Source organism: Brassica napus, chromosome C5, assembly GCF_020379485.1.
Source record: "Brassica napus cultivar Da-Ae chromosome C5, Da-Ae, whole genome shotgun sequence".
NCBI classification, from domain to species: domain Eukaryota; kingdom Viridiplantae; phylum Streptophyta; class Magnoliopsida; order Brassicales; family Brassicaceae; genus Brassica; species Brassica napus.
The window spans coordinates 43,037,218-43,062,029 of record NC_063448.1 but is presented as its reverse complement, the minus strand read 5'-3'; the positions used below and the strand labels follow the sequence as shown (position 1 = coordinate 43,062,029).

General features: G+C 36.8%; 2 protein-coding genes and 1 pseudogene across 2 annotated transcripts; 1 reads left to right on the top strand and 2 right to left on the bottom strand.

Annotated features, from left to right (window-relative positions):
• Positions 1–9,752: 9,752 nt before the first annotated feature.
• On the bottom strand, positions 9,753–11,060 carry LOC125587277 (annotated as a pseudogene).
• A 6,286-nt stretch (positions 11,061–17,346) lies between these two features.
• On the top strand, positions 17,347–19,281 carry LOC125586951 (cytochrome P450 705A22-like). Its single transcript, XM_048756892.1, has 2 exons — positions 17,347–18,353; positions 18,443–19,281. The coding sequence occupies exons 1-2, from the start codon at positions 17,457–17,459 to the stop codon at positions 19,073–19,075; spliced, it is 1,530 nt and encodes a 509-aa protein (XP_048612849.1). The 5' UTR covers positions 17,347–17,456; the 3' UTR covers positions 19,076–19,281.
• Positions 19,282–19,318: 37 nt separating this feature from the next.
• LOC125587276 lies at positions 19,319–21,044 on the bottom strand. Its single transcript, XM_048757508.1, has 7 exons — positions 20,998–21,044; positions 20,849–20,922; positions 20,573–20,663; positions 20,446–20,507; positions 20,168–20,370; positions 19,917–20,085; positions 19,319–19,790 (listed from the first exon to the last, which is right to left on the bottom strand). The coding sequence occupies exons 1-7, from the start codon at positions 21,042–21,044 to the stop codon at positions 19,600–19,602; spliced, it is 837 nt and encodes a 278-aa protein (XP_048613465.1). The 3' UTR covers positions 19,319–19,599.
• Positions 21,045–24,812: the final 3,768 nt, after the last annotated feature.

Here is a 24,812-nt window from a genome sequence, read left to right as displayed (position 1 = left end):
TTTTTTGGTTTTTGGTTGGTAAGTTTGGTTGTTACACCAACTCATCACCAACTCACAAATCCCCCTCCTATAAATACATACATGAAGGAGAAAGGGAAATTCATCCCAAACAAGAAAAACAAAGTAAGAGAGAACAAGAGAAGAGAAGAAGAGAGAGTGCAAGAGAGAAAAAAAAAATATCTTTCTTGTGAGAAAATCTTTCTCTTTAAGAAATTATTAAGTGTAATTTCTTGAGTGTATTTGGGATCGGGTGTGAGTTGAGAGTTTGTAAAATTTCTCGGGTTGATAATAAAAGATCTGTAGCAGGTCCGGAGATGTAGGCAACATTGGCCGAACTCCGTTAACAATTTTGTGTGTGTTTTTCCGCTCCCATAAATTCTGGTTTTCCGCAAAATTTGACCGCGTATTTCCTAACAACTGGTATCAGAGCCTGAGTTACGGTGATCAGTCAAATTTTTTGCGGGGTTACTATTCACGTGAAGCAGTACTTCGTGAATAGTGAATTTTCTCGGTAACATCGGTTTGTCGACGAAGGTGTTCTAATACACGATGGTTCCAGAAACGATGGGAGGCGAAGACGGTTTGGCGCACAGTATCGGGAAATTTGACGGTACAGATTATGCATTTTGGAGAATGCAAATTGAAGATTATCTGTACGGAAAGAAGCTTCATCAACCGCTGAGCAAGAAGCCTGAGAAGATGGATCAGGATGAGTGGGAGCTCCTTGACAGACAAGTTCTGGGTGTTATAAGGTTAACACTGTCGAAAAACGTTGCTCACAACGTTGCGAAGGAGAAGACCACGGAAGGGCTCATGAAAGTTCTCTCTGATATGTATGAGAAACCTTCGGCAAACAATAAGGTATTTCTCATGAAGAAACTCTTTCATTTGAAGATGGAAGAAGGTGGCCTGGTTGCCGCACATGTGAACGAGTTCAACACGATTGTCAACCAACTGTCATCGGTTGAAATCGAGTTTGATGATGAAGTGCGAGCACTGATTTTGTTGGCATCTCTGCCAAATAGTTGGGAGCCGATGAGGGCAGCGGTTAGTAATTCTGTGGGTACTCAAAAGCTCAAATTCAATGATGTTAGAGATTGTATCCTTGGTGAGGAAGTTCGAAGGATAGACTCTGGGGAGGCATCAACGAGCTCTGCTTTCAACGTGGAAAACAGAGGGAGAAACCCAGATAGAAATAACCGGAGTAATGGCAGATCGAAGTCAAGGAATGGATGGGGCCAGTCCAAATTCAGACAGCCTGCAGAGTGCTGGAATTGTGGAAAGACAGGTCACATCAAGAAGAATTGCCGAGCACCACCGAAGAAGGAAGACAACACTAGAGGCGGAGCCAATGCAGTGACACGTGAAATCGATGATGCATTGGTAGTGTCTGTTGATTCCCCGAGGAAAATTGAAGCTCGTGATGCAACTGCAAATACCACCAAAGCGTCAATCTCCTATGTCGATAGCCCAGTTGATTCATGGGTGCTTGACTCAGGAGCGTCGTTCCACACCACACCGCACCATAACATCATGGAAAATTATGTTGCGGGAAATTACGGAAAGGTATATCTTGCTGATGGATTACCTTTGGACATAGTTGGTATTGGAGATATCAACCTGAAAATGTCAGACGGACGTGTGTGGAAGATTACCAAGGTCAGACATGTGCCAAAGTTGATGCGAAATCTGATTTCAGTAGGTCAACTTGATGATATGGGGCACGATGTTAATTTTGGTGGTGGAGCCTGGAGAGTCAAGAAAGGTTCCATGGTGGTGGCTAGAGGTCATAAAAGAGGCACTCTTTATATGACGACGAGTTATCAAGACACTGTTGCTGTTGTCGAGAATGCCAAACATACCAAGTTGTGGCATTGTAGGTTGGGACACATGAGTGAGAAAGGGATGAAACTCATGGTGGAAAATGGCGCTCTTCCGGATCTGAAGACGGTGGATCATCAGATGTGTGAAAGTTGCATCCTTGGGAAACAGAAACGAGTTAGTTTCTCTAAAGGAGGAAGAGAGCCAAAATCTGAGAAGTTAGAGCTGGTGCACACTGACGTGTGGGGACCCGCTCCTGTTGCATCGCTGGGAGGTTCATACTACTATGTGACCTTTATTGATGACTCCACAAGAAAAGTGTGGGTTTACTTCATGAAGAACAAGCATGAAGTGTTTTCGGTTTTCAAAATTTGGAAAGCCATGGTTGAGATTGAGACGAATCTCAAGTTGAAGTGTCTAAGGTCTGATAATGGTGGTGAGTACATCAGCGGCGAGTTCAAGAGATATTGCGCTGATAATGGGATCAAGATGGAGAAGACTATTCCTGGAACGCCTCAACAGAATGGAATAGCGGAAAGGATGAACCGAACCTTGAATGAGCGTGCAAGGAGCATGAGATTGCACTGTGGATTACCAAAGACGTTTTGGGCAGATGCAATCAATACCGCAACCTTCTTAATAAACAGAGGACCGTCTGTACCGTTGGGATTTAAGATCCCTGAAGAAGTTTGGAGCGGAAAGAAAGTAAACCTTTCTTATCTAAAGGTGTTTGGTTGCTTAGCTTATGTTCACATTGACGATGCTGCAAGAAGTAAACTTGACTCGAAGTCTAAAAAGTGTTACTTCATCGGTTATGGTGACACGGAGTTTGGTTACCGGTTTTGGGATGACGAAAATCGGAAGATCATCCGCAGAAAAAATGTTGTGTTCAACGAAGAAGCGTTGTACAAGGATCTAAGCTCGAAAAGAAAGAGCCTGGAGCTGTTGACTTAGAAGATATCCTGACACCGGAGTTGCCACAGGATACCGCAACAGCAGAAGAAGAAATCTCTCAAGACGAGAGTGGTGAGGCTGAAGAAAGTGATGATTCTGAAGTGGTCCCATATACACCAGTCACGGAGTTACGACGGTCAAGCAGAATCATCAGAAAGCCAGTAAATTCTCTCCATCGCTCAACTACATTCTGCTCACAGACAGAGGCGAGCCTGAATGTTATGAGGAAGCTATGCAAGTTGATGAGTCGATCAAGTGGGAGCTTGCAATGAACGACGAGATGGACTCGTTGTTATCCAATCACACGTGGGAGTTAGCAGATTTGCCTAAGGAGAAAAAGGCATTGCATAACAAGTGGGTCTACCGAATAAAAGAAGAACCTGATGGGAGTAAGCGCTATAAAGCGAGGCTTGTTGTGAAGGGATTCCAACAAAAAGAAGGCGTTGACTACACCGAAATCTTCTCTCCTGTAGTCAAGATGGTGACCATTAGAACGGTTCTTGGGCTGGTAGCACAAGAAGATCTGCATCTTCAACAGATGGATGTGAAGACGGCATTTCTTCACGGTGATTTGGATGAGGAAATTTATATGAAGCAACCCGAAGGCTTTGAGATCAAAGGGAAGGAAAGCCTTGTTTGCAAGCTGAAAAGGAGTTTGTACGGCTTAAAACAAGCTCCAAGACAGTGGTATAAACGGTTCGACAACTTTATTAAAGGCGTTGGTTTCTTGAGGTGTGAAGCTGACCACTGTTGTTACTTCAAGACGCTTGAAGAGTCCTACTTGATATTGCTCCTATATGTCGATGACATGCTGATAGTAGGAGCAGACTTGCACGAGATCAATAGCTTGAAGACGAAACTCTCAGAAGAGTTTGCGATGAAAGACCTTGGAGAAGCAAGACAGATTCTAGGGATGAGAATCAGTAGGAGCAAGGAAGGTCTTAAGCTATCACAAGAGGAGTATGTGAAGAAAGTCCTCAAGAGGTTTAACATGGATGACGCGAAGCCAGTTAGTACTCCCCTGGCAAGTCACTTTCGGTTATCCAGAGAACAGTCTCCAAAGACGGAAGACGAGATGGCATGTATGGATAAAGTTCCATATGCTTCTGCTATAGGAAGCCTGATGTACGCGATGATATGTACAAGGCCAGACATTGCACATGCAGTGGGAGTCGTTAGCAGATTTATGAGCAATCCAGGGAAGGAACATTGGGAAGCCGTTAAGTGGATTTTCAGATATCTAAAAGGAAATCCAAGTTTATCGCTATGTTTCACGAAGTCTAAGACGGGATTGCAGGGATATGTTGATGCTGACAATGGAGGTGACATTGACAGCACGAAGAGCACAACCGGGTATGTCTACACCTTTGGCGGTACTGCAATTTGTTGGGTTTCAAAGTTGCAGAAAATTGTATCTCTATCAAGCTGTGAAGCTGAGTATGTTGCTGTAACGGAGGCAACAAAAGAGATGATATGGCTACAGTCTTTTCTAGAAGAGCTAGGCCATGACCAAGGAAAGGTGTGTTGTACTGTGACAGTAAAAGTGCCATCGACTTGGCAAAGAATCCAGTTTACCATGCTCGGACGAAGCACATACATCGTCGATATCATTTCATCAGATCAGCGTTGGAAGATGAAATGTTGGTGCTTGAGAAGATCCCAGGAAGCAAGAATCCGGCAGACATGCTAACGAAGGTCGTGCCGTATGATAAGCTGAGGTTGTGTGTAACCTCAGTTGGCTTGTCAGAGTAACAAGCTGAGAAGACCTGCTACATCGATCAAAGTGTGAAGACAGATTGAAATCAGTCTTCAAGTGGGAGATTGTTGATCAAAAAGAACACGTTTTTTTGGTTTTTGGTTGGTAAGTTTGGTTGTTACACCAACTCACCACCAACTCACAAATCCCCCTCCTATAAATACATGCATGAAGGAGAAGGGGAAATTCATCCCAAACAAGAAAAACAAAGTAAGAGAGAACAAGAGAAGAGACGAAGAGAGAGAGTGCAAGAGAGAAAAAAAAAAAAATATCTTTCTTGTGAGAAAATCTTTCTCTTTAAAAAATTATTAAGTGTATTTATTGAGTGTATTTGGGATCGGGTGTGAGTTGAGAGTTTGTAAAATTTCTCGGGTTGATAATAAAAGATCTGTAGCAGGTCCGGAGACGTAGGCAACATTGGCCTAACTCCGTTAACAATTTTGTGTGTGTTTTCCCGCTCTCATAAATTCTGGTTTTCCGCAAAATTTGACCGCGTATTTCCTAACATACATTACAGTGGTATATCTCCTGGATAATTTCCCTGAGACACTCGCAAAAGCGAGAGTCTTTGAGATTAAGTTATACGACCAGTATGAATGATCTCCAGAAGATGATAAAGTATGGCAACCAGAAGTTGAATGCTGCATACTATGAAGACCAAGAAAATTCCCAAGAATGTCATGTGTATCTCTGTTCTCGGTCAGTATGAAGAGACTTCATGCAATGTTCTTATATATTTGCATCAGGTAATTTTCTGTTGATTAATTTATCTGCAGGTGAATGCAAGTGGGCAGTTTGTTGGTCTTGCAAAGGTGATATATATGTTCGTTTGATTTCAACAAGAGTATTGGCAATAAGATAAATGGATTGGTTGTTACCGTGTGATTGCCAATCTTATAACTAGAACAAACCCATCACTAAAAGTATATCAATATACCAAAATTGGGTTATGGTTTTAGTATTGTCTTATGAAATCAAAGCAATCTGATTACTCAATTAAAAACAGAAAATTATTTCAAACCACCATCCCGTTTTATTTAAATCTATATTGTAGATCAAGTGGTTAAGTAGTCTCTATGGGACAATTAAATATCGCAGTCCAAAGAATATGTAGTCGGAAAATAAAGTTGTGACATCACAAGCATTATCTTAAGATATATTAAAGAAAAATAAACACATATTTTTAAAAGTAATGCATTATAATAAACTGATTCAAATTTACAGAGAAACTGTTTCTGGCTTCATCATCAAATTTTACATTTTACTTTGACAACACAAAGAAACATAATCGTGAACTTACATACAAGAGCTGAAGCAAAACATTTCACCTACAACTAAAAAGAAAAGCATCAAGAAAATCATACCGAAAAGAACCATTGTTCTTCTCTTTCAATTGTTTAAGAATTTAAAAGTACATAGGTTTGTTTTCCACCAGAATTAATAAAAAATATCATAATTCCCTATAAATAAGAAACTTTTGTACATACATTTTATATATAAGTATAAACCAACCATTATATTGTTTGTTTTACATTCATAATTGAATTATCTTTATATTTTTTAACACTTAATATATTACGAGATTTAATAAAATTATATCTAAAACTGCATTCTATGAGACATATTTTATATACACCAATAATATAATAAAACTAATATGAGTGTCAAATTTCAAAAAGTTAATTAATGTGTATATACACTAAAATAAAATATTTTTATTTTATAAAAAATATATCCTTAAATAGAAAAGTCTAGGGAAATTCTCTCAAATAGCTCTTTTTAAGTTTTGTCACAAAAATAGACTTCAAGAAAAAAGACAAAAATAGCCATTTTTATTTTGAAAATTTTAATATTTATTTTTTATTTCTTAAAATTTGAAACTCTATCCCCAAAACTTCACCCCTTACTTCTAAATCCTAAGTCTAGATTAGTTAACCCTAGGGTACATTTTTACCTTTTAATAAAACTTATTTTGGTCATTTTCTTCATTGAGAGCTATTTTGTGTCAAAAACTTAAAAAATTCTATCTTAAGTAATTTCTCAAAAATCTAATACAGAAACTTTTTGTAAATTAATAACTATATAAATTAATAAAATACCAAAATACTAATATTATTAATTTATAGAATTTTTACATATATATATATCTAAAGTAGGTTTTTATCCTTTTTATTAGATCAAATAAGCAAGCAATGTACCAAAAATTGAACCATAAGCACATTTCTTAAGAACAACCAGTTTTTTAGTTAATTATCTATACATAATTAAAAGTCAGCCGGGTATATTTCGGATATCAGGTAAAACAACGTTAATAAACATATTTTAATATTCATATAATCTGTATGCGGTAGTTTGGCACTTTTTAAGAAACTATATTTCTGAATGCCTAAATAGATCTTTTGAAAGTTATTTTAGAAAATTCGTTTTGTTTAGATCCAATTTTTAGAATACTATTTTCTAAAATTTAAAGTTGCTTGGAAGACAATGCATATTATAATATTTCAACTCTTTTTCGTCGCACATACTTAAGAAAAATATTTCTATAAGTTTACGAAAACAAATATTCTATAATGTATAAAATTTACTTAAAACATAAATTCAAAAGACAAAATCCGCGCGTAACGCGGTGAAAATATCTAGTATAAAAATATAACCAACCAAATCATATTTACGTAATTATAGTCAACATATCTTTTCAAACTAATACAAAATCTTTGTTAACCCACATTAATTATTTCTAATGATTTAAATGTTATCTTTGTCAATGCCAAACCATTCCATACATTAGTTAAAAACAAAACACAATGTATTTTTGACAATTCAATCATCGTAACGGCTAACTTTGCTCTCTCCAATGATCAAACTAGAAAAAATGCTAAATGTATTATGTTGTGGATTGTTGTAAAGTTTTTTAACAAGTTTAACGTGGTTGATATTGTCATGTTTTGTGAGATCGATGATCTATCATCACAGAAGGCCAAAACATATACCCTTTGTTGAACCATCTCCGCCTCACCCTTTGCTGAACCACTCTCATCTTTCCTCCTTGTGCAGTGAGTCTATGGATCCGGTCGTTTCTCCATCGAATAATAGGTTTTCAAAGGCATCTTTGGTTACCTCCGGAGCACCAGCGAGGCGCTGGGTCACCATCGGAACCGGGCCTTGGGTCTCCTGCTAGTCGCCGACTGTGCTCGAAGCTGGGTTAGTTTTGAGATCCGAGACCGGAACACCAGACGCGTAGCTGTCGTCGCCGTTCCTGCACCTGGCGTCTCACTCCAGTAGGTTTCCGCTAGCTGCTTGTCCATGGTTTCGTAGAGCTTCTCCTCTCAGATCAAGTGAATAGGTGGTTCTGAGGTAAGCCACTGAAAACCTCTATTCCTTAGTTCAAGAGACAACAGTCATGGCGATTCCTGGTTCTCAATTTTCTTTCTCCTTGCTTCCGATGATGTTCACGAGGGATTTGAGGACAACCCTTTTCTCGGCGTCACCTGCAGAAAGATGAAGATTTTCTTTCACCGGTTGAATCGTCTGCTTCAAGGAGTCTGTTACTCCTTGTGCTTCATTTCTTGTAAACCTTTGCTCTGACAGTTAGCTTTTTGTATCACCAGTATCCTTGTTGTACCTATGTGTCGCGTGGCCGGATGGAGCCTGAATAGACCGCCTCCGCTTGACCGTCGGTGTGGAGTCGGGTCTACAACTTGCTCTTTGTCGAGATAGCTAGAGGTTTGTCCTGTTGATGACCTCCTTCATCGGTGTCCCGGGGTGGAAGCGAGCCACCGCCTTTGAAGCTGTTGGTGCCACTTAGGTGAGTTCGACGGAGCATCCTTTCAGTCTATACTCTTGATCTGCAGGCCAGTCCAGCTATGCAAGAAGTGCTTTGGTTTTAGGAGTCCTAGAATTCTAGTTAGTTTCAAGCTGTCCATGTTCTTGGAAGTTTTGAGCTAACTTATTAGATTTTTAGGGGCTTTTAAAAAAAAAATTGCGGCCCTTAGAAATCAGATTGGCTATTAAAGCAGATCTTTGTGCAACTAATATTATAACCAAACCTTCATTTCTGTGGAATGATATTTACAATTTAGTAAAAAAAAAACCAAACATATACATTATGTTTCTTTAATTATATTTTTTCCTTGGACATATCTTTACTTTTAATATAAACCTAACATAAACAAACCAAACAAAACCACAATAGACCATAGTTTGTCATACATAAAGCTTCAACAATCCTAATACCGTCTCCAATGGTGCATCATTTCGAGTGAAAACATCAAAAAATGAAAGAAAACATTTTCTAAATAGTACATCATTTTGAAAGAAAAATTAGGTTATAATAGTATCCGTTCAAATTTAAGAAAACACTATTCACAATCTCATTTCTACTACTAAACTTTGTATTAACAAATTGATCCTTAAATTTTTATATAGTTTTTTTTATATCTAAAGAGATTAAATATTTGTGTTTTATACTTAATTGAAATTAATAATACTTTCACTAATACAATTATAATTAAATATAAATCATTGTTTATTATTTTAGAAAAGAAATTTATGTATAAAATAAAGTTTTATTTAAATAAAAATTATAGTTGGGTAAAATTTGTAAGTTTCTAAAATACATAGCATTATTAGAATTGATAATTAATAATAGAATATACTTGGAGTATTCTATTTTGAGGGAATAAATGAAAATAATCATTGGAGTAAAATAAACTCATTTGAGTATACGGAAATTTTTTATGACAACATTAGATATGACACAGAACTGGGCCTAAATGCATATAGGCCTGAGACTTCGAAAAATTATGCTATTATTAGACGTTAATTCCAAGTAGAAATAATTAAGACCTGATTATGGCAGTTTCTTAGCTAGGGTTTTTAGTGTAATTAGAATTAAAAATAAATCAAAATTAGATATTATGAGAAGAAACGTGTCTTAACCAGGGACAATAAGACCATGATTATTGCAGTTTCTTAGCTAGGGTTTTTAGTGTAATTAGGATTAAAAATAAATCAAAATTAGCTATTATTAGAAGAAACTTTTCTTAATCAGGACAATAAGAAACGTTTCTTAACCAGGGACAATAAGACCACCATTAACGCACAACCCTAATGTGAGGTGCTTATTTATTTATTTTTTATTTTTTATTTTTTTTGTCTGAGAAAAAAATTAAAAAAAATTAAAAAGGTTAACTAATCGCGGACCGTCACGTGTTAGTGGGGCCTGCAAACAGTGCAAGTATCAGAAAAAAACGCTGCTTATTTTGGAGTTGAAAGCATCGTGGCGTATACTGTTTTGTGGGGCCTACACTTAAATCCGCACCTGCTTTGCAGATGCTCTAAGAAACGTCTCTTGATCAAAATTGGCCTTCTTCTCTCCACATCTCTCGACTGGGAATTGATCGATACCTATCAATCTCGCCGGATTACCAACCGCCGTTGTACGTACGCGGCGGCACATCCTTAAGCACCACCGAACCCGATCCAATCTTAGCCCCCTCTTCGATCGTAATATTCCATGTTCCTCCGAGCGTCATGCCGTGGAGAATCGAGACGTTGTGTCCGATCACCGCCGTCTCTCCGATCACCACCCCCATCGCGTGGTCAAACAGAATCCCTTTTCCGATCTTGGCTCCAGGGTGAAAGTCGACGGCGAAAGCTTCTCTATTTTGGATGAGTAAAGCGAGGATTTTTCTGTCTTGAGTCCAGAGCTTGTGAGCGATGCGATGAGCTTGACAAGCGAGAATGTTCGGTGTCTTTCCTTTGCTGCTATTAGGTCTCGCTTCACCGAGTCCACCATCTCTGGGCTTTCTTTTAAACGCTGATGAACATCTCGAGAATGGTGTTGCTTGGTAAGGTTGAAGTGCTGAGCTTTACTGAGAGAATGTTCGCCAAATCAGAATCTAACGACCGGTGCGATGTAATGGAAGCGTGATAGTAGATTGACAAAATGGGTTCTTGCTCTACGTCGGATTTGGCTTCTTCAAGCATCTTGACCCAGAAAACGAAAAAGAAATCAAAGGTTATCTCTTGATCTTTTGGGTTATCTTCTCTTAGATGTTGTATACTTGTAGTTGTAGTTGTAGATGAGTCCTTGCTTAGATCAGTAGATGTTTGCTTTTGAGTTTTGGCAATGTAATGGTGTTATCAATGAACTCTGGACTTGATTTGTATTCGGTCAGCTGTGAATTTTATGATTTTGAATTTGATTTTGAACAGATTACCAGTGGAACTGAGTAGCTTTGTTTTGAGTGCGGGTGCTGGGTATTAGTTCTTCAAGGTTAGTCTTTTCCACCTCAAAACGAGTTCTTCCTTAGTAGTAACATTGTAATCTCTTTATTAATCATTCTTTAAAGTTTTTTTTTTTGTTTCATAACCTCCTTTGTTATACATATTACAGTGAGGAATTCTTCAAAGAAGCTGGCCAAGTTGTTGACGTCAGATTTGGTATGTCAAATGATGGTGATGGCAGATTCCTTTGCTTTGGCATGGTTGAGTTTGCAACTCCCAGAGAAGCACAGAAGGTACTCATAATTATAATAAGAGAATACATACGATTTTTGCTGGGTTTTAAACTGTGCCTGAGTTAGGAATCGTTTGTATTATCTTGTAGTACTACTAATAGTTAGTTTTTTTTTGTTTTGAAAGCTTTATACATGTATTCATCTGATAGGTTGATTGCTGATTTAACCCATGCACTGGAATTTCACGGTAGACCTTTGCTCGGTCGTCCAATGCGTCTTGAGGTTTCTCAACAGAGGGGACAAAGACACACTTACACTCCACAAAGCAGCAGGTAAGTTTTAATTATTTTCTTCCATGTCTTCTTGGAGCTGGTTTCTTTTTGTGTGTGGATGATGTTGTTCTTGTGTTTATGGTAGTGACATGGAGCATGGAATATCATTTTTGACATTGTAGTTGAAGGCCTAGTTTCACTTCCACAGGTTCTTTAGTTAGGAAAGCGCCAAACTTCTCATTTGAATGTTAGTTCACATGTATGCTTAATAATATACTCGTTACGTTGTGGTTATGGTTTAAATAATATACTCTTTTTGATGTCTCTGGATGTGTTGTACTTTGTTCTTATGGATTTGATCAACTTGTGTGGTAGTGGTCGGAATGCTTTTTATCTTTAAAAAAATAATTTTTTTTTAAGAACCCCTCAATAAGAGACTTGCATCGGAGACGCAAAATTTTCGAGTCTCTTGATTATGTCTCTTAACCTCACATTTACTACTTAATAATATTAAACAAATACTAAGAGACTCTAAAAGGGCTTTAGGATAACCAGAGAGCATGTCCATCCATTAGAACCTTTAATGGGCTCTTAGGAGTAAATTAATAGTTAATAAAGTGATTTGAGTAGTTAAGAAGTTCTAATGGGCTCTTAGAAGTAAATTAATAGTTAATAAAGTGATTTGAGTAGTTAAGAACCATTGTTTGTGGAAATTATGTTTTCCTCCTCCAAAGGGGTTCTTAAATAATTTTTTTTAAGTAGAATGATTTAAAATAAAAGCATACATTAAAATCACTTAATAAAAATGACATAAAAGCATATTAAAAATACAAATACAAAGCGTAAACGAGAAAAAGCCGATTAGTTGAAATCTTGATTTGTTCCAAAATTTTGCCATATATGTTCAACCAAATCAGCTTTCAATTATTGATATATTGTATTATCACGAACTCGATTCTGAATGCTCATCATATTGTCGAGATTTGAATGCATATCTGTAGAATACGTGAAATCCACTTGTGAACTTCGGTTTGATTCCGGTTGTGCGAAAACTGATACATCAAACTGAGTGTACCCATCTCGTTCGTCTTCTACGATCATATTATGTAGAATGATACATGCTCTCATTCTCTTTTCAATTTTTATTTTATCCCACAAAAGAGCTGGATTTTTTACTATGGCAAATCGAGCTTGCAAGACCCCAAAAGCACGCTCGACATCTTTACGTACAGCTTCTTGATGTGTAGCGAATAAAGATGCTTTCGGACCTTGCGGGAGTGGAATAGATTGGACAAAATTAGCCCATTTTGGATAAATACCATATGTGAGATAGTAAGGCAAATGGTACTCGTGTCCGTTGACAATGTAATTAACTTTTGGAGCTCGACCTTGTAATATATCATCAAAAACCGGTGATCAATCAAGAACATTGATATCGTTTAATGTACCTGGAGGTCCGAAAAACGCATGCCATATCCAGAGATCTTGTGAAGCTACAGCCTCTAAAACAATGGTTGGCTTTGCCTGATCCAGGTGTATATTGACCTTTCCATGCGGTCGGAAAATTCTTCCACTCCCAATGCATACAGTCGATGCTTCCTATCATCCCGAGAAATCCGCGTATCTCTCCAATATCGAGTAGTCGTTGAAGATCTTCTGGCGTGGGTCTTCTTAGATACTCATCTCCAAATAAATTTATGATTTCTTGAACAAAATGTTCCAAGCATAAAAGCGCGGTGGTCTCACCAAGTCGGAGGTATTCGTCGACCGCATCAGCTGGGCAACCATATGCCATCTTACGAATTGTTTCCGTTGCCTTTTGTAATGGAAAGTGACTGAACCTTCGCGTAACATCTCTTCTTTGTTGAAAGTATGGGATTTCAGCGGAGAGTCGATCAACAATACGCATGAACAAGAGCTTGTTCATTCTAAAACGGCGTCGAAACATGTGAGAAGGATATGTTGCATCTTCACTAAACTAACCGTTCCATAACTGCTCGTGTCCTTGTTCTCGTTGTCTTTCAATGTAGGCTCTTTTTTTTGACCTTGATGCTTCTTGACCTTGAACATAAAGTTGTTCGAATTGTTGATCGAAAAGTTGATCAAATGTTTCATCCATCATATCTTCAAGATTATGAGAAGAAGAAGAAGAAGTCATTTTGAAGAGAAATGGTAAGAGAGAAATGGTAAGAGAGACAAAGTAACTCAACTCTTTGATTGGAAAATGGTAAGAGAGAAATGGTAACATCAAGTCATTATAAAGTAGGACAATATGATTTACACTCGGACTATCAATTACACTTGGAAGGCACAATATGTTTTTGATAACATCAAGTCATATTAAAGGAAAAAATAAGAAACGTATGGCACTTGGGCGTCACATGCAACGGCTGCTTTATTTTCTTTTGGTGTTTGTTTGTGTCACATGCTACTGACTTCTTCTTTTTCTTTTGGTGTTTGTTTGTGTCACATGCTACTGACTTTATTGTTGTCACAAGTTGTCTTCTTGTCCTGCAAAAGCATCAGTTACTATACACACGTAAAAGCTTCAATTACAAACTTATGCATCAATTACAATCCTAACCGAATGATCACAATCCTAACCATCAGTTACTACGTAGAATACAAAGCCAAAACTAGTTCGAACCGAGCTTGTCTGATCAACGAAACAAGTAAAATGCATAGAGAACAGAGAGGAAGACTAAAGATAGGAAATATTGGCCATAAGAGACTCGGCCAACACTTCACCTCAATCTCTGTTTCCACAGAGTCAACTAGATTCAAGCTTATTCCGCGGTTTTAAAAAGTCTTGTCTTCTACTGTGCTGCTGCAATTAGCCAAACATAAAACGTTAACAAAACACACCAAACATTGAGTAAGAAACGTAACCAGCTAATATAGTTATCTGTGACTGCAAAGCCTTGCAAGAATTAATTTATCAATCTGTGGAAATATTATACATTCAAACAAGTCATTATACAGACTCGAGATACATAAGAAGACAACAAAAGCAAATGCATACAAACTCGTAATACAGAGAAACAAACTAACTTGCCTATCATACAAAAGCATTAACTCAAACTCAGACACATAATAAGACAAGGTTAAGATCCATAAACTCAAATTAACTTGCCAACATATCATTAATAAGCTTGTTTTTCAAAGCAATCTCTAGTTCAGTTAATGGCTATGTCTTGGCAATTAGGCTGTCAAGCAATTTGTGCTTGTTAAGCTTCTTTTTCAATACATAGTCCTTTTGCATTATCTCCCACAGGTTCTGAAAGTCCACACACGCCTTCCCTTCTGCTTTGGAAGTCTTAGCCTTGCTCACAGCCTGTTTACCTTTGCCTTTTGCAGCTTTGACACCAATAGCCGAGCCATTGATTCATCTTCTCCAAGGCTACATGGCACTGACGTTGATGACTGTGTTGAATGGTCATCAAGCTTTCTTCTCTTAGAGTTCACATTCTATTTACTCGGCAGACCTCCACACCATTTCTGATCATGCCTAAGCTCCAACCATGCATGCTCAAGTGTGAACTTGCTCTTGTAATCATTGAAGAATATTTCAGGGGCCATCTTTAAAACATCATTCTCACTCTGGCCACTGGATTTTTGTTTCGTTGCAGCCTACAAACTTGCACACGCCCTCATTGATCTTCCCCCACCTTTGTTTACAGTGAGATGGCTCTCTCTTTTGCAAACCAGCAAGCTATGGACTTGAACCAAAATAAGCAGCAATTCGTTTCCAAAACGCAATTGCTTTCTGCTCATTTCCCACGACAGGATCTTTGGAGGTGTTCAACCAAGCACTGATGAGCACCTTGTCTTCAGTTGGTGACCATTTCCACCTTTTTTTACGGTCAGACACGATGTGGCACTCTTCGTTTGCACCATCAGGCCATCCAGTACCAAAGACAGACGCATCAGAGGCAAAGACTTCAATACTAGGTTCACGACTAACAAAAGAGAAGGAGGGGTTTGGTTGTTGACTGTTTAAGAGTGTTTGAAAGCTACAAAGTTCACTAAATGGATCCATATCAAAAGAGAAGAGATATGAAATGAGGAAGGAATTAACGAAGGAGAAGGAATTAACAAAGGAGAAAGAGAGCTTCTTCTGTTTTGTGAAAGGAAATATCAAAAGAGAAGAGATATGAATGAGAAAGGGAGAGTTGGTCGCTTTTTAAAGCAAACTAATGAGAGTTTAGTAGGTGTTACGTGTTAATGGCCATCAATGTATCTACCTAAAACTAAACCAACCAAGAAAGTCAATGATTAATCTACCTAATTATAACATAACCAAGTACATGATCCTAAAGTCCATTTAATTCAATCCTAAACAATGTCTAACAAGCATTAATGGATTGTCTACTAACCTCTGAATTTAAAGAGAGATGGTTTGACGTGTTTGCTCCGCTTTGATGGAGTTTTAACCGTATCTTGCTGCTCCCTGCAAGACCTTTGTCTTCTTCAATGTTATGTGTCTTCTCCTTTACTGTCTCCCACGCCGCTGAACCATCCGAAACTGCTACAACTGTTTTTCAAATCAAAACCCAAGACTCTAGTTTAATCACAACACACTTTTTACTTCAAAATTAAGACAAAGCCACGAAACTTGGAACACATTAAGACAATGAAGATTTAATCAATCAACTGTTTTGGATCAAAACCAGAGTTTACTCAAACTTCAAAATCAAGACTCAAAACGATACTTTAAAACATCACAAAATAAAACAGAGTATAGCAATGACCTTTGTAAGTGCACTTTTGCAGATGGCCAGTGATGATTTGGCAAGTTTAATCATCGGATTCGACAACCAAAACCGAAACCACAGTTGTCGGAAGATACTTCTCCCACCTGACAACCTACGATGATGACTTGCCTCTGTAGCTCTGTTCATCATCGTCTCCATAGTCCGTTCGTCGCGACTTCAAACCACGACTGCCCCCATCGATCTGAGATATACAGAGTCAAATCTCATCATCGAAACAAAATTTTGGATAATAATCGAAGGAATTCAATTCACGGGAACAAAAATATAAAAGAAACCGAACCTTTATGGGGATTGCATGGACGATTCTGGAGGAGAACTTCAACGAAGAAAGAAACGAATCAAACGTCTTCTCTGTTGGAGATTTTCACAGAATCGACGAGGCCGAGAGAGACCCGACGATGGGATACCGACGAAATTGAACATGAGAAAGTCAGAATCGACGACGAGAAAATGGATCGAATATCATCAAGCTTTGGAGATTTCGACAGAATCGAACGCGGAGCGTCGATGAAATCGAAGAGGAGAAAGACGAACCGAGCAAGAGAAAGAGAGAGGCTCAATTTTTTTCCCTTTTGTCTAAAATGAACCAACCAATTCCCTACTGCCACGTCTGGGGTTTTTATCAATCCTAAACTTACCTAATTAAGGATCGGTTCTGCCTAATAAACACCATTTTTGATTTAATTTCTGGCCTTTATTACTTTAGAACCTCCTCCTCAACCTACCGATGGAGGTGATCTAAATTGCTTTATTGGTGGTGCTACTAGACGCAGATAAGATCCGTTGTTCAATTCTTCCCGTGATAATATAAATTCTCATGGTTTTGGGAATAAAATAAATAATTAGGTTTTAGGCCTTATAATTTTCAGACCGGGTTTGCCTGTTCTTACTAGTATCTCGAGTTCCAAAAGATCCAGACGCTTCGCCAGGCTTGGAAATTACTAGAACAGTCTTGAAAATTCTCAAGGTTCTGGGGATCAATTAGGCTTTAGGTTGCATGTTCTTGCCTGTATTTTGAATTCCCAAAAATCCAGACGCTTCTTCAGGCTTGGAAATTACTATAACAGTTTAGTAACAATTTGTGATGAGGTACAAGACACCCTACGGTTTTGCATCCACAAGACTCACTCCATACGCATGTGACGGAAAAAATATAATAAACAACTTGCAAGGCTCCAATTATGTTGGCAGATAATAAACAACATAAAAACAAACCAAATTATTATATAACTCCAAAGGGGAAAAGTTCCAACTTCTGACAAAAAATTAATGTATATACACATGAGTTTATCCATTATTTCACGTCCAACAAAAATAATAATAACATGTATTAAGCATGGCCGTACAATATTATATTCAAGACTCTCTTTGATAAGGAAAATATAACGGCATCTCCTTCGCTTTTTGAGCAACAACTATGGAAGTCGACTTTCAGAACTCCTTAATTTTCGTCCTCCTATGCCTCTTGTCACTTCTCTGTTACTCTCTCTACGTCAGGAGACCACAGAGGTTTGATTTGCCTCCGAGCCCTCCCTCTCTCCCACTCATTGGTCATTTTCACCTTATACTCTCCCTTCTTATCCACAAGTCTTTCCAGAAACTCTCCTCCAAGCACGGACCACTCCTCTACCTCCGCATCTTCAATGTCCCCATCGTCCTCGTCTCCTCATCCTCAGTAGCCTCCGAGATCTTCAAGACCCACGACCTGAACGTCTCGTTCCGTGGCCTCCCTCCGCTCGATGAGTCACTCTTGTTCGGATCTTCCACTTTCCTCATGGCTCCCCATGGAGATTACTTGAAGTTTATGAAGAAGCTCCTCGTCACAAACCTGCTCGGATCTCAGGCACTCGAGCGGTCACGATGCATCCGTGCCGATGAGCTGGAGCGGTTTTACGCTAACCTGCTTGGCAAGGCGATTAATAAGGAGATGGTTGATATTGGCAAGGAAGCAATGAAGGTCAGTAACAAGATCATTTTCAAGATGCTCATGGGAAGCAGATATTGTTTGGAGGACGATGGTGAGGCTGAGAGAGCCAGGGGTTTGGTCATTGAGTCGTTTTCCTTGCTAAAGAAACTTGCCTTGGCAACCCTGCTACGCAGGCCGCTCGAGAAGTTTGGAATCTCGCTCTTCAGAAAGGATATACTGAGTGTTTCTCGCAGATTCGACGAGCTGCTAGAGAGAATTCTTGAGGAACACGAAGAGAAGCCAAGCGAGCATCAAGATGCAGACATGATGGACGTATTGTTGGAAGCTTTTCGAGATGGAAATGCAGAGTATAAGATCACTAGGAACCATATTAAGACTTTTTTCATTGCAAGTGTTTCTTCCCCTCCTTAAGAAATATTCAAAGTAATTATCTTGACTAAGAAGTTTTTTACTTTTTTTTTTTTTTACAAGTGCAGGAACTTTTCATTGCAGGGACTGATAGTATGGGGCAAACTACACAATGGGCAATGGCTGAGCTGGTGAACAACCCCAACATTCTTGAGAGACTGAGAAAAGAAATTGAATCAGTTGTAGGGAAAACAAGTTTGATTCAAGAAACAGATTTACCAAGCCTTCCTTATCTGCAAGCAGTGGTCAAAGAAGTGCTTAGACTGCACCCACCAGCTCCACTCTTTGCAAGGACCTCCAGAGAGCAGTGTAGAATCAGAGGCTTCTACATACCGGAGAACACTACACTTTTGGTTAATGTTTATGCTGTGATGAGGGATCCTGGTTCTTGGGAAGATCCTGATGAGTTTAACCCGGAGAGGTTTCTAGCTTCTTTAGGAACCGGGGAAGAGGATGAGAGAAGAGAGCAAGCACACAAGTACATTCCTTTCGGGGGCGGAAGGAGAGGCTGTCCTGGAGCAAATCTAGCATACATCTTTATAGGAACTGCAGTTGGGATGATGGTCCAATGCTTTGACTGGAAAATCAAAGGGGGCCAGGTTAAACTGGAAGAGGCTGCTGGAGAACTGAACCTGACTATGGCTCATCCCCTTAAATGCACTCCTGTAGCTCGACCAATAAAACCCCTTGGCTTCAAATGACCTGCAGATAGTACCTAGTTCGTAGGTTCTTGATGATGGGTTAAGAGTAACAAGGAAGCCTCTGCGTTGAGATCTTATGTTCATCTTTCTTTAGAGACCTTTGCGTACACATGGTATTAGAACAAGAAAGGTTTATGTCTTTATATGTTTTGCATTCAATTTATCTTTCTGGTTCTTAAATAATAACATCCAAAATTCCAAAAATTATCAAGGCGTTATTTCTGTGCATACTGGCTTTTAAAGTGTTGAATCACACAAAATTCACATTAGATCAAAGAGTATAGGAACTACAAGAGAGTAGGTGCCGAGAGCAAAGGACGATTAAACATCTTGAAAAGGACACAATAAGTCTGCATAACCAATGTCAAAAGCTAAACAGGGATACAAACATTTCTATAGATACATGAAAACTTCCCTAACGTTTTGACCCAAACTAAGAAGCCATCAAAGATGATGAAGCCATCAAACTAAGACGCCATCAAAGATGATGGCGGAAATTAAGGGAGGCAGATGTACATTACCGATCAATCCCGGGGCTTAATGACCCGAGAGACTCTTTCGAAGAAGAGAGGAGTCATACTTGTGTTAAACTTTATAACATCTCTCATCCAGTTGGGCACAACTCTTTCAAATGTCCCCAGCGATACAACATTGTAGAGCAGCTCAGCTTCTTCACCAGTTGAGTTATCTACCAAAGTTAAGCTGAATGATAGACCTGTCATGGTCAAAAAGCCAGGGAGATGGTTCATCTTTTAGAGCTGAAGTAAATGACAGGAAAGTGTATGCATTTTACTTGAAAGCAAGCATACAGTGACATAAATAATATGCCAAAAGGAATTACCGCTTGATGGATGCGAGGCTATAATGCAGACTCGTTCGCCTTCATTGTTAGTTGACAGTTTCATTCCTGTCAATTGTTCGCTAAGAGCTTGGAATGGAGAACCAGTAGAGCTACTTGATCCAACGTCGGCTGTTTTAGGGCATTGGGGTTGAGAAACCAAGAGAGTTTCCTGGAAACAAGAACAAGAATTAGTGAGCAAAAGTTGATGACTCAGCTTAAGGAAGATGCTATGCAAGGCTATTTGTTAATACCGTAGTTGATTCATGAGGTATGCTAACATGAGGAGATACCATGTCTGTTTCTACCATATCATCCTCTGTCAGCCTTCTACGTTTCCCCATGCTTCTAGTAGTAACTTGAGGAGATTCGGGAGTCTTTTGTTTTCTTCCACTTTGAGGAACTCCCTCTGAGATAAGCTCTTTAAGCTTCTCAACTTGCTCCGAAAGTGCCTTGTCTGTAAGATAAAAAAAAAAAAGTTATGCTCAGTTAGTAAAATGATGCAGAAAACAAGAAAGGCTCGAGATCTTACTCTTTCGTTCTTCTTCAGCAAGACGGTTTTGAAACTCCAGACGCTCCTCGTGCCTGGCGGATCTGTGGACCAAAGAAAGCCATATTGGTTTTCACATTTCACAGTAGTAACACAGGGTAGCACATACCTGATTTCAGTTATCTCATCCCTCATTCTCCTTATGATCTCCTTCGAATTATGGTCTTCACTTCTCAAATGCTGCGTCAGGGCCTCTGACGCTGCAAAAGGCCAAAAGAGAGTTTACTAATAACAGACTCGTTATATTAATCCCAAATGTTTACAAGGCAGCTTATTGATGCTCTACTGTCTTTAACTAATTAGCAATTCTAACTTAACGAGAGAGAAGCTAGTAGCAAGTGAAGAGACTGAAGATGTTAAGGAAGAGACTTTCTCAGAGTGGTACCATCAACAAAGCGAAGGAACTTCTCTTCTTGTTTCTTATTAACTTCATCCAATTCCGAAAATTTCCTCTCCTGGAAGCGCAAAAATAAGAGATCGAAATGAGAGTTTTTGTAAAATTCGAAATCCGAGAAATTAGATCAGAAATTAAACCTTGAGGTGGTGTATTTGTTGTAGAGCTTGGCGTACAGAGCTTCCATCGACTACACACGACGATGAAATGGATTCAAAATTTTTCCAGACGGTGAGTGACCGTTTAAAACCAAAAACCTAACGCGAACCAAGAAAAGTATTAATTAGGGATACGTCTCTTCTACGTCGGGTTTGATAAAATCGTTTTCTTTTCTCTTCTTTAAGCTTCGTTCGAATATTTTAGGACAACAGTCGATTTGGTTTTAGTTTGAATTGGCTATCCCACTAATATCCATGTATTTATAAAAGCTGATTAGATTTAATTATTTATTTATATCCAAACCATTAAAAATTACAAATTATCACAAATCAAAATATTTTTAATTATCTAAATTAGCAAAAATATGTTATACAAAGTTATTAATTTAAAATAGATGATTAATCAACTAAAGATTAAGTGTACTCAAAATGAGCTTAGTAGATATTTGTATTAATCATCTTCTATGTATTAAAAGAGAATCAGTTGTCATTAATGCGTTCACACTATATTCGCTGCGTGGCACTTCCATATTGATTTCAATTGGATTATACTGACGTGTTGGTCTCACAATTATTTAACAATTAACGCGTTTACATACTAAGTTTTTTTATTTCTACAGCAGACAATTTAATGTGTTCACACTTATTTTTTAATCAATTTATTTTTAGTTCCTACATTTTTAACTTTTGTATTAGTGAACTGAAATATCTCTGTACAATATCATTTTTGAAAGAAAAAATTTATTAAATCATTAAGATTCGCATCAACTAAATTGCTGGAATGAGAATGTTTTAGAAATTAAAAGTTTCGTATCTTGCCGGACTTAACCATGATTGAGGCTTCTTTACACAAATGTAATAAATAATTGTGGATGATTATGAATTAAAGAAACTGAGATAAAAAAAACACCATACACAATGTTGGATCTTTAGTTTACCCAAATATTATTTTTCTTTACAGAGTTTTTATATCAGACCAATAATTAGAAACATAATCAGATTGCTAGAAAAACCATAAACATAAAAGCTTTAAAAGAAATGAAAATTCGTGAAATCGATTGAAAAACAGAATTCATGTGATGAGGGAATAGATCACATTATTTTTCTCGCAACTCTTAACACTTTTCACTCGATTATATTGTGTTTTTATTATATTTACCAAGATTTTTTATAAGAAAATACGCATTATTGGTTATTGACTATGTCAATTTCATCATGCCCAACAATATTGAAACGACGCCCAACGATTTTTATTGGTATTCTTAAAGTATGATCCAATAAGTATGTATGTTAAATAAGCCTAGAATATTTGTACACATTTATTTTATTTTTCTTTATATTAGTAGAAGAAAATAAGTCTGGGTAAAAATTTGGATACAAAGAACCGAACCGAATCAGATTGAAAATAATATTAAAACATAAACTAAAACTGATTAAGTAATCAGATGAATCTTAAAGTTTAAATATCCAGAAAACTAGACTCGAATCTGATTACTTAAATATATTAATTATTTAAAATCTTATATCTATCAGATATTCAAAAATATGAAAAATCTAAAAATTATCAACATATTCACAAGTATATATCTTAAAATAACAGAAAAATGTTCAAAGTACTGAAAATACTTATTTGTTCTCCATCCAAAATATTAAATTGAACTAGTTTTTATATAAATTCAAATATTTAGTATTATATTATTCAAATTTTATCTTTTATATTATTTTATTTGGATTTTGAGTATTTAAATATATTTAAATTTTTGTTAAAAAAATATATAATTGAAATGAGTAACCGAACTCGAATCCGAACGAACCTGCAATGATTCGAACCAAATTCAAACCAAAATTTGTTAATATCTGAATACGATTTAATTCGAACTCTAAAAATCTGAAATCCGAGTAGATTAAATCAATCTGAACGGATATATGAGTGTCCATCTATAGAAAAATGTATACAACATATCCATTAGTATAACATATAATAAATAATCTAATAAACTATTTCATTATGCGCACAAGGCGATTTACTAACTAGTTACTATTAAAACATGAGTATTTTTATTTTAGGCCCTTAATGAAAAACACTATCTTACATAAATAAATTTACTTTTACAAATGTATTATAAATTTTATTAATGGCATTTAAGTCTTTTGGTTTTCGGATCTAAAACTATATATATATAACCATTAATTTAATTCATCACATGACCAATTAAGAAAAATGAAATTGCCAAAAATATCATTTCAAAGTACATTTTTTACATGTTTACACTAAACACTTTTACCTTCATCTTTAACGAAGGGTAAAAGACATTTATAACCTTTTGGTACTTTGACAAAAAAACATATGGTTAACCAATCTAAACTTAAAACATCAACTCTAAACCCTAAATCATCAACTCTAAACCATAAACTATGACACATCAACTCTAAACTCCGAAGCATCAACCCTAAACCCTAACCTTCAAATCTAAACCCTAAAACATCAACTCTAAACCCTAAACGTAAACCCTAAACCCTAAATCTAAACTTAAAACATCAAGTTTAAACCCTAAATCATCAACTCTAAACCCTAAACCATGAAACATCAACTCTAAACCCTAAACTCCGAAACATCAACTTTAAACCCTAAACTCTAAACCTTCAAATATAAACCCTAAAACATCAACTCTAAACCCTAAACATAAACTCTAAACCCTAAACCATATATTTTTCTGAAATTCGAACCCTAACCCTAAAACCCTAAACCTTCAAATCTAAACCCTAAAACATCAACTCTAAACCCTAAACATAAACCCTAAACCCTAAAACCCTAAACTTTCAAATCTAAACCTTCAAATCTAAACCCTAAAACATCAACTCTAGGTTTAGGGTTTAGGGTTTAGGCTTTAGGGTTTAGAGTTGAAGTTTAGGGTTTAGGATTTAGAGTTGATATTTTAGGGTTTAGGGTTATTTTTTAGGGTTTAGGGTTTAGAGTTGATGTTTTAGGGTTTAGGGTTATTTTTTTAGGGGTTATGGTTTAGAGTTTATTTTTAGGGTTTAGGGTTTAGTGTTGATAGTTTAGGGTTTAGTGTTGATGGTTTAGGGTTTAGAGTTGAAGTTTAGGGTTTTGGGTCTAGGGTTTAGAGTTGATGTTTTAGGATTTAGAGTCGAAGGTTTAGGTTTAGGTTTAGGTTTTTAGATGATGTTTCGAGATTTAGGGTTTAGAGTTGATGTTTCAGGGTCTAGAGTTTGTATTTAAAAAAAAAAATGGTTTAGGATTGATGGTTTAGGGTTTAGAGTTGAGTTTTAGGATTTAGGGTTGAATTTCGAAATAGTATAATTCGAAAAAAAAAAATAAAAAATTATTTTTATTATTTTATTATTTTTATTTATTTAAATATTTATTTATTATATATATAAAGAACAAGGGCATAAGAGTCTTTTGCCACTTAATGAATAAGATATTTTTTAAAAGTCCTTTTAGTGATGGTAAAAATGAAAAATGGTAGCATAAAAGTGGTAAACATGTAATTTTCCCTTAAGAAAACTCATTCCAACAATTATATATTTAATTATTCTCGAATGGGGAATCCCTTTTTTTTTCAAAAACAAAAACTTATTTTGGTAATAGTATGATTGTATTTAAAATTATAGAGATAATTAATATAATTTTAAACTCGTAATTATTATTATTATTTAATATTGATAATATAAAAATTTTTTTCAAATATACATAAAAAATTATATGATGTTTATTTAGATATTATGTTTAACATTATAGTTAAACTCAATTATACTCAATTATAATATTTTTC

Coding starts and splice junctions, on each gene's coding strand:
- LOC125587276 (XM_048757508.1), bottom strand. CDS start 21,044: ATGGAAGCTCTGTACGCCAAGCTCTACAACAAATACACCACCTCAAG. Junction 20,923..20,997: donor AACAAATACACCACCTCAAG/GTTTAATTTCTG, acceptor ATTTTTGCGCTT/CCAGGAGAGGAAATTTTCGG. Junction 20,086..20,167: donor TACCTCATGAATCAACTACG/GTATTAACAAAT, acceptor TCTTGTTTCCAG/GAAACTCTCTTGGTTTCTCA.
- LOC125586951 (XM_048756892.1), top strand. CDS start 17,457: ATGGAAGTCGACTTTCAGAACTCCTTAATTTTCGTCCTCCTATGCCTC. Junction 18,354..18,442: donor ATATTAAGACTTTTTTCATT/GCAAGTGTTTCT, acceptor TTACAAGTGCAG/GAACTTTTCATTGCAGGGAC.